We start from the raw sequence: 10,398 nt of genomic DNA on the forward strand, positions 1-10,398 counted from the left end.
CGAGATAGAATTAAGCAACACAGAATTTTTTTTAACACCCTCACCCAATCAAAACCAAAACTAACATATTATAAAGCAATCCTTCACTCAAAAGTGAAAACCTTCAAAATTGTAGAGCAATACTCATTCAAAAGGAGAGCTTTTTTTTCCTCCAAAGCCACACTTTGCAGTCATCAAAGAAATGCAGCTCTGAAAAATATCAAGGTGATAAGGCACTCACGTATTTTTCCCTCCCCCTCCACTGCCAGAATCGTGTGCCCTGTGTTGGGTGTGGCTGCCGTCCCCTCCCCGGTGAACAGAAGAATACTTCGCTTCTTCATCGCCATCCGACAACTCCTTGGAGATGCGGTGCTGATATGCATCGCTTTTCTCAATCTCCTCCGCCTTCTTCTGAGCAAAGCGGGCTCGCTCCTCATACCCTTCTGAGTCAGGAGCAGGTAACTGTGTGCTGTGGGCAAAAGGTTGGCTCTTGTTTTAGTAAGAGTTTTACAGCACTTTCAACAGAAATCTGTCATATGAGATTTGTGGTGTTACTAGAAAGTAACAAAGAAAGGAGGGAAGATAAAGATGATAGGGGAAGTTTAGAAAATATTACATCATAGACAAAAAATGTGTTACTGGCCCCGGCCATTGCCTGTATCTTAGCAACAGAACATAATACACTAATGAAATATATATTAGGGTACGCTATGCATATTGTCTTTTCTTACAAGTGACAAAACCCACGTCTTTCATTCTTCCCCCCATCTTCTCCTGTTCTAAAATACCCTACCTGTTTTACTGTTTCTTTCTCCACATGTCTTTTTCTTTCCATCTGTATTAACATTTAATTATATTTGTTTCTACTATGGGCTAATCATAAACAAGAGGTAAAATAATGAATAAATAAATAAAAACAGAAATTTTACATATGGCTGCTACCATTTATACTTACGTATAGGCTAACAAACTTTCATCGTAGGATGACTTCACATTAAATTTTTCAGAGTTGACTTGGAACATCTCAGAGGGCTCCCAGCCTCCTGACTGGAAAGTGATGAGAGAAAAGGAACAATCAGTAAAGAATAACGCACATGTATAATAGTAAGACTGTGCAACATGGGTGAGAGCAAAATGAAAAAAAATCTTAGGAAGGGTCCATTTGTTTGGGTAAAGAGGGGTACATCAACAAAATGACAGCCAATTAATGCACAAAAAAAGTACGATTGATAAAAACAACAAGGAAGGAAGAGGGAAAAAAATATAAAGGAAAAAGGAACCAGGACTTCCAAGTGGCGTCCTCCAGCATCTTAGTGAACTTATTCAACAGTGAGCAGAAAGAAAAACCTAAAACAACTTGCTGGAAAATTTTTGGTGCATCATAGAGTTTCAACAAGTTCAGCAGTATTCTGTTTCAAAGCCAATCATGTTACACACAGGCAAGTAAATCATGTAAGCCACTGTCAATGAGTATTCATGCAAATGGAAAATTCAGTCTGTAAGCTTTCAATTATTGTTTTAAGGCCAGAACGCAAAATTTTCATGAGAAAAGTTTTGTTTCACAATTGAACCTCCAGTACACCCAAAAAGTCCCGATTCGGCTCAAAATTAAGGATTTCGAGTTGTAGGCATTTTTAGCTTCTTCAGCCTCTTTTACAACTATTTCACTGCATTAGAACTCCCTAAAGCCATTTTTCTTCCCATACCAGGCATGTTTATCACCACCATTTCCTCATAAAATCAATATTTTTTTTACTTTTCTCCAGTCTTCTCAAAACGAAGTTTTTCTACATACTTTTCTGAATAACTCCACCATTTTTCATCCCAACTTCATGAAAAGTTTTACAGAATGAAGAGAAGGTGTATTGCAAAAAATTTGTCTCTTGAATTTTTTATAAATGGAACAGATTTTCGTTGCTGGTGTCTTGAGTGTGGATTTTCACAGATTTTTTCAAACTTGAATGCAACCTCAGGAAAAAATGCATGAGAAATTGTCTAATCCCTTCAGGAAAAATTCAACACACTGATTTGAAGATCAAATGCTAGCTAACATGCACGCAAAACCCCTCCAATCTATTTCCATTAAAAACACAAACCTTTTTTCTCAAACTTAATTCTAGCTTCACCAGCACAAGATCTGCTTCGACTATCAAGGCACCCCGGAAATAGCGGGTCACAGGAGAGTGACAAACATACAAAAGAAGTAGAGGAAATGACAATAGTAAGGATTAGGAAAGAAAAAGCAGCAGGTCCCTGTTGTACATCAGGCACAGTTATGAGCGTGACATGATGAGTCAGCCCATTTACAATTCTACTATGCTTGAACGAGAAATGTCCCCCCTTTGGGAATGGCCTAAAGACACTACAGTCAGTGGCACTGCCCCGGGGGGCCAACAAAGAGTGCAACTATTACACTGTAGATGAAAACAGGGAGACTACAACATGAAATAAAACCATTAAAAAATCTAGTCTCATCTTAAGTTTTATTTATGAGTTGTTACTAACGTGTAGGAGCAAACCGCACAAGAGTACCCGCCAACCACCCACACAAAATCCTTCAAAAACTAACCTGATCATCCAAGGTCAGAGCGGAATTCACTTCTAGGGCGTCGTCGTCCTGCCATGGTTGCAACTCTCTCAGAGCTGTGTCCGCGCTGCCGTTGATCTTGCTGGCAATCCCAGCGTCTGTAAAGTCTTGGCCTGAATACAGACGACGACGGAAAGGTCCTATATTACAACAGCACAGTGTGTGTAACAGTTACTTTAATGAGCAAATGACTCTTGTGGATTTTAAGCAGTTACTTTGTTTTGTTTTAGTAGAGGTTTTACTGCGCTCGCAACTGCATACGGTTATATGAGCTCTCAGTTACTTTAGTGATTTAAGGCGGAGATGACTAGTGAGAGATATTTCACTCGACAGCTGGCCCCTATTCGCACATATTATTCGCGCAAGATCAGTGACCCAGTGCCTTGAAACTGTTACGCGTCGTACATTTCATGGTCTGTTTCTCTCGAAGTCACTTCCCCTTATTATTTCCTATAGTTAATACCGGGGACAGAGGGAGGAGCAAGGAGTCATCTCAGTTCATCTGTCGGAAGTACTGATATGCGGTGAAGTTGATCAATGCGTGCATAATTAATCAAAATTTATGCTCTAAGGAAGGAGGAGGAATAAAGAAGAGATGGAGGCCAGGAATAAGAAAGACAGGCTAATAATTATACTGACCGAGACGAAACATGACTGAAACTTTGACAGTAGTAATATAACATTAATTTGATAATTTGATAAAACAAAATAAGAGAAGACTTGGTTTTATTTTGCCTTTTGCATGCGCGAAGGTTGAAGCTTTCCCCCTCGCAGCCAATTTGTAGCCACCAGAGTCTGAGTCTTGGTTGAGGCACATAAAAAAATGATGAAGTCTGATGGCAGTGAAGAGGTTAATGCGCAGGAACTTCAGTGAGCACTTCCTATAGCATTACGTCACGTTGAAGTACGATATGCTTTGAATTTTTTATCAAAATATTGACTAGAATGTTCTGACTCCATTTTTCATGTGTGGATGTGGGTATGACGACAGTGACGGGGTACAGAAAGAGAAATGGTGTTTAAAACCCATTCAGACCAATCCCCTTACTTAATTTACTATGACAACAATACGGTGATTCATTGGTTGAGAGAAACAGACTATAGTTGTCCAGCGTGAAACTTTCACCAAACGCATAACCCCAATCTCGCCTGAGTAGAGGAGTGATGTGTCTCTACTTCTATTTGTCTCTGTTTTAAGGTTAGAAAAAGCACATTAACACTGAATGTTCACTTAAAGTCCACAAGATTTTAACAGCAAATACAAACTTTCATGGCCTCAATTTCCAGGAAGCTCTTTCAAGCAGTCATGAGAACCCATAAATATCTATTTGTTCAGGGAGTGGACAAAACATGACCCCTGTAAATGATATGATCCTAGCTCTCCAGCCCAAACCCCTTTTCTCTTCCAATATATAGATAGGATTTTTACATTGTTTCATCCACCCCCCAAAGCCATCATCATCATTTCGGCAATCCTCAATAATCATAGCTGCCACTCAGGAATTTCACCCAAAGGCGTACGCGTGCTCTCCGAAGGCCGGAGTAAAACCAGAGAGATACAAAGGCATGCTCTTGGAACATCTATGTTTTTGGAAGGGAAAAGTGTCATACAGACTTGTTAAACACATACTGAATTAAAATGTATTTGAAAAAAACCCCCTCCAAAACATTACTAACAAGCATTTGACTCGCTTTGGTTCCTAAAAATTCAGTGCTACTGAATTCGTGCTGTTCACTTTCGACTTGTATTCTATTTAATTTTGAATTCTGCACCAATTTCTCTTGAATTTCTGCCGTTTTCAATGACAACTCGGCAACATCCCGATGCTCGATCGACACTGTCACTCCACTGTAAATAAGTTGAAACAAACTAGAGCCAGGCACAGAATGGAAGTAGGAAGTTGCGGGTGGACATGTTATTGAGAAATCAATATTTTCGAGTGCCGGATCTAGGTCTAGATCTAAATTGTCAAAATGTTTTTTTCTCCCCAAAATCACTACTTTTTGATGAAATTACACAAAAATGCCACTTTAACATGGATATGTGGATTGGAATAGAATCTAAGCTAAAATTGAAGATCGATCCTCGAGCCGCCGGGGGTGCGGCTTAGCATACTGACGGCGCTTTAGCCGCGCCGCCCCCCACGGCTCGGCGTAGCGAATGAGTTAAGGAACAGAATTATACCCCCAGGCCCCTCAAGAGCAGGCAGTCAACACTCACTTGCACACAGCCCCTTTATGTCCACACCGTTGGTTTTGCACACGACAAAGTTGTCCTTGGGTATAATGATACCAGATAAATTTTGATCCTGCCCATGAGACTCGCTTTCCAATAACTTCACATCACTCATTGCAATATCGCCCTGTAAACAAAAGAAATGTAAGAGGACTTAATATTTAGGGGCAGTTTTAGAAAAATAGTTGAAAAAGATAAATGTAATCACAACATCATCCTGTATTTAAAGAAATGAAATTTTGCACTCAAGCGCAATATTACCTCAGTAATTTCAAATTTTACAGAATACTTTAAACCATACAGAATTTATGTAATGGGGTTGAAAACAAAAATTGGGGAACATTCATCACAATGTTACCTTGTAAATGAAAGTACAGTAAGGAAATTTTACATTCATGGGTTAATTATTAATTAACTAAGCAAATAAAAATCAAATGTTCACTTACAACCAGTTACAACAATTGTTTACATGTGTGAACACAATGTGGACCTAAAAAATATGCAAAACACCTCCCCCCCCCCCCCTATCATTTGCAGAAAGAGGCCTCCTACAAAATATTTTTCTTACAGCTAAATTAATTAAAAACTTAGATTTTCAGTTATTTTCATTACTAAAAACCCTCAAATTTTACTAGCAAGATCACTTAATTTTATGACCTTCTTGATGGGGAAACAGCTGTTTGGCAAGTTGTGATAATTGTGACCATTACAAGTAGTTTGCTATTATTCCCTTTACATTTTCTTTCTTTATATAGCAATGCCAAAGAAAATTTTAATTTTTTTTAGCTTTATCCCTTTTTTATTTGGTACCTAAGAAAGAATTTTCAAGTCTAAGAATTATGCTTCTTGAATTTTAAGAATCGGTTCATAAATAAAAAAAGTTATGGGGTAGTAAAGGTCGGCAAAATATGGATGACCCACAAATATAAGAAAAATACTACTGAAAGTAGGCCAAGCAAAAGCAGATTCTGTAAAAATCCACAGTACCTCAGTAATTAATCGGAGCGTTGGAAAGAAACTGGGCTACCCAATGTGTTTTTGGGTGGAAAAATCATTTCTGCAGCCAGATTTACTAACCATTTCATAATTATTTTGTCATAATTAATATTTTGGTGTACATGTTATGATTTTGCAAAATAGGGGTGTCGGGACAGGAGCATTTTATAAATTATAGCACCATATCACAACATGGGATCTTTAAGAATAAATTGACAGCGCGGGTAAATAATGGCAAAGCTTTCTTTGATGACTTTAGACCATGCCAACCTTAAAACATAAGTTAATTCAATTCAATCCAACATGCCATACAATTTAAAATTCTTTTTGTCCCGTTGAGACACGAACAACCTGAGGCGAGATAAGCTCGCCCCGGAATATCCCCATGGCGATGTCACAGATCTTAACAAAACACTAAACTAAAAAAATACCCCCCCTTGTCATGAATTCACAAATTTTACAAGCAAAGCGCAGTGCCTAACTGTTACACCACGGACATCAAATGATTTTTTTTTTTCGAAATTGAAATGTTCAAATACAAAAAAAGCAGGGTTTTTCGGTAAGTGACATAAATTAAAGTAAAAAAAAAAAGAGAAAAAAAGTAATTTATATTCAGGCTCACCTTATCTGAGAATCCTGTTGTGTGGCCCTTGTATACTGAACCATTTCTAGTTTTCACTGTTGTCTGTGTACCCTGAGAACACACACACACATATACATGTATATATTTTGTTGCATCTTTTACCCAGAACTGAATACAAATTAGTGGAAATAGGTAAGTTAAAAAAGATTAAACAAGGGAAAAAAGGTCTCTATTTATTATACACAACCTGTTACTTGTTGACTAATATAAGTCGGCAGCAATTTAAAAAAATTTAAAAAAGAGTGTTGGGTAAAACAGAGCTACAAATAATACAAAACACCGCTAGCTGACAACGAACATAAGGTGGAGCGGCCTTTTGTTTGCAGTCCTGCTTGCTGATGTGAGGTACGAGCAGCTGAACACTACCTGTCCCAATAGGATCACAAATCCCCACCACCTGATACTGTACAGAACTGTAATTACTGTGGTGTGTCATAGTTTGGAAAAAAATTTATGATGATTGTTGATCATTTCTGCCTAACACAATTAGTGAATGCACAGCATTGATAGCTGTGGGGTTTTTTTTTTCAAACAAGGGGCTACAATGTACAGTCCAAGGCTGCTGAAGTTAGCTGCATTAAGAGTTTTCTGAAGGTTGGTGATGTAACTAGAGAGTAAAGTAACATACAAAGAAAAGAAGGAAGAAAGATAGGGACAATAGATGTTTTTAGTTTTAGTAGAGTTTTAGGTACTTGCAACACAATGAGGTCATATACGTGCCGAGGAACAGAGTGTTACAAAAGAGTAACAAACAATTAAAAAGAAGAAGGTAAATCAGGATGATAGATGTGTGATAGAAAAGAAGGAGCAAACCACACCAGGACACCCGCCAACCACCCACCAATAGATGTTTGCTAGAAACAAGGAGCTAACCACACAGAGCACCCATCAACAATCCCCTGTGTAAGGCTGCTGAAGTGTTGAAATAAAATTGTGCTTAAATATACCTGCAGGTCTTGCAACATAAAAATATATGTTCACAGTTGTAAAATGTAATGACAAAAAGGTAGGAGTAAAATTAATAACAAGCATATGCCATGAGGCTTTGTTTCTGGTCCAACCGTATCAACAAATTATTAATGCACCTTACATTGGACTTTGATAGAACCACTGATAAATTTACCATTTGAGTAAAATACGGAACACTGAACACCAGTACAGTAACAAGTCATAAAAGACAAATTTTCACACCAACAACACTTCTGAGAAAATTACGAAAGGAACAGAACACAGTAGCAGGTAGTAGTCTTAATCTTAGAAAAGAGAAGCTTATTAACAAGTTCATAGTCGTTTAGAGCACAGAAAAAAATGTACGACAAGCAGAAACAAGAAACGAAAAGAGTGAAAGAAAAGTACCCAAAGCAACCCAAAAACAGAAGAAAACAGGTGACGTGAAAATGCAGACAGTTTAGCAAAAAGGAAAAGGTGACAATAAACATGACTTTTTTATGTTCCTTTGAGTAAGTACTCAATCAGACTCATTCGTACTGCACTTACTAAAATGCTACACATGACCATGGCAGTTCGCGAGTCGCGGTAGACTCCTCTCACAGGGGATGAACTCTGTGGCTAAAGCACAGAGAAAGAAACAAAAGGAAAACATTTTCAAACCATAATTATATCTTGAGGTCTACCTTTACAAACATGTTCGCCTATCCAAAACATATCAGACAATATTTGACATTGCTTTTGGCAAACAAGAAAAACTGTATCATAAGCCCACCCCCCAACAAAACAAAGCTTGAAAAAAAAAAAAAAAAAAAACAACCAACAAAAAAACAAAACAAACCTGTCTGCCACTTGTCACTAGAAAACCACTAATTGATTGGTAATGTTTTACATCCCCGATCAACATTACATCATACAGAACGTTTTAACCCTGCCTGTCAGGACCAACCTGGCTGGGCAGATAGATACAGCATCCCTTTTATGCAGATGGGTCAAAAACCCCATTCCTCTGCGCAATGGGTAAGAGCCACACCCTTACACCATCTGTAACTGCAATTACAGAAAATGCGACTCAGCGCTACACCCACACATCCATCTGACTATTCTGGCAGGATTCACACCCACGAAATAACGGTTGCCAGTCCGAAAGCCACTTTTCTGTGAGATATTCAAATTATAAGTATCTCCAAAACAAACACTGTATTACCTCTGGTTCGGGCGTTTCTCTTCGAGCATAGTTATTGTATCCTGCCCTGAAAGTAGAAACAAAAATTCATATGGTATTAGTAAACATAGAAGCCCAAAATACCTCCAGTCAAAATTCAAACATGCTGAAAAATTTGAAAACCAGTTTAGGAAAAACTATTTAAAACAAGAAACTTCCCTAAGAACAAACAAATTATTCTTTTTAGCATCCTCCAACTTTGGAAAGGACGAAAAAGTAAAAATTTACTTGCTATCAAAGCTGCATTTGGCCCTTCCTAATTTTTTATAATTAGAGAAATGACTGTCTCTCGCTGGCTTCTTTCAGCACATTTTCCTTCAACGACATTCCCAACATGTACAAAATAAGTTCCTTTACCTGTTGCTGTGCGGGTGTGGCTGCTTTCGGTTTCTTGGGCGATTGTTCTGCATGGCTGCAGACATCTCAAATCAAATTCTATAAACACTTTGATACAGTACTTTCAGTCCGTGAGAACTCAGAGTGTGAATGTGGTTATAATCCTTGTGAGAGTTCGCATGACACTCTCTCGTTTTGAGATATGATGAACATTCACTGATGAAAAAATGCACCAAAGTTAATTGTGTAGTGCCAACAAAATAAAAAACTTCATTCTCAATTTCAAGCTGGTCTAAAAAAAAAAGTAATAAATTGGCAGCACTTCCAAAGTCAATAACTTTTGAAAAAAAAGAACACCACTGTTCCCTACGATTTCCAATTGTATGCCGATTATAATAAGTATGCAGAATAAATTCCACCAGAAGAGATCAGGACAGCACTTGTTGCTCGGCACTGTCGATGTTCTTGTTATTACGAGACCTCATCTTCTGTAGACAGGCCCTGCTCGAAGGTGAAATTACATACAGCTGCTGTCCGATGCAATGAGAATGATCATATGTGAAGACTTGAGAGTGTTCACTTTTAGCTTGAATCATTATACAAAATTGCTTCCGCAATCTGCAGCTTTGTGCTATGCTTTCTGTGCATATACACCCGAGCCAGTTGTCTTTGTCTGCTTTAATGATGAGTCGTAAGCAGTATGAAAATGTAGTCAAGTCTTCACGTTGCCTCAGCTCCACTGGAATCAACTCTTGCTAACATGTACTGGAAAGTCTGTAAAAATATCAAAATAGATATGTTTGAAAATTTGAATTTTTATAAAGCCGTAAACAAATTTTGACGGATAGATATGAACATGTAGTAGGTATCCTTTCAAAGGTTTATGAAAGACAAGTACATAACAAATGCTTTAGGTTAAGGTATGGTGTTCCAATTTCATTATTTCCAGTTTATGACCTTGATTCTTGCCCAGCCATGCTCCCTCAGATGAATGCAAAATCATAATTTCCAGTCCATCGAAGTTTCCAGCCCAACCTTTTTAAATGGATAAGAATAGGGTATTTTTCAGCGAATTAGACAATGCTTAAACAATAACAATAGCACATGAAGTTTATAAACTTCAACACAAGTTTCTGGATTCGATGTAGAAATTCAGAGTACGGCTAATTTTAACGTTCATAGATGGTAGGTTAAAAAGGCCAAGTTACCCCAGTCCATCAATAAAAGAATTAGCACGTCAATTACCCTGATTAATTTCTTGCCCACCTTGTTCGCTTTACTCCATCAGTGATTGCATTTGTCTTGTATGGAAACAAAGACAAAGTAAAATGGAATGACGAACCATGTCTGCCAATGCTATACAGTTGTGGTGCCAAAGAATAAATGTTGGTTCACAAATAATAAACTTGGAACTGACAGGGTGACTGCCAACCTGGCTTCTTGATTTT

At 37.9% G+C, this 10,398-nt stretch overlaps 1 protein-coding gene across 4 annotated transcripts in view; it reads right to left on the reverse strand.

Moving 5' to 3' along the window:
• Window positions 1–10,398, reverse strand: part of LOC101856986 (ataxin-2) — a 38,159-nt gene that overhangs the window by 22,235 nt on the left and 5,526 nt on the right. For all 4 annotated transcript variants that reach the window (XM_013088125.2, XM_005108433.3, XM_005108432.3 and 1 more), the window contains exons 2-9: window positions 8,972–9,724; window positions 8,597–8,642; window positions 7,939–8,010; window positions 6,421–6,492; window positions 4,788–4,929; window positions 2,549–2,679; window positions 935–1,026; window positions 221–448 (exon numbers count right to left, since the gene is read on the reverse strand). In XM_013088125.2, coding sequence (XP_012943579.1) covers window positions 221–448; window positions 935–1,026; window positions 2,549–2,679; window positions 4,788–4,929; window positions 6,421–6,492; window positions 7,939–8,010; window positions 8,597–8,642; window positions 8,972–9,036 — 848 coding nt within the window. In that variant the 5' untranslated portion in view covers window positions 9,037–9,724. The remainder of the gene's footprint in view (window positions 1–220; window positions 449–934; window positions 1,027–2,548; window positions 2,680–4,787; window positions 4,930–6,420; window positions 6,493–7,938; window positions 8,011–8,596; window positions 8,643–8,971; window positions 9,725–10,398) is intronic.

Source organism: Aplysia californica, unplaced genomic scaffold, assembly GCF_000002075.1.
Source record: "Aplysia californica isolate F4 #8 unplaced genomic scaffold, AplCal3.0 scaffold00689, whole genome shotgun sequence".
Taxonomy (NCBI): domain Eukaryota; kingdom Metazoa; phylum Mollusca; class Gastropoda; order Aplysiida; family Aplysiidae; genus Aplysia; species Aplysia californica.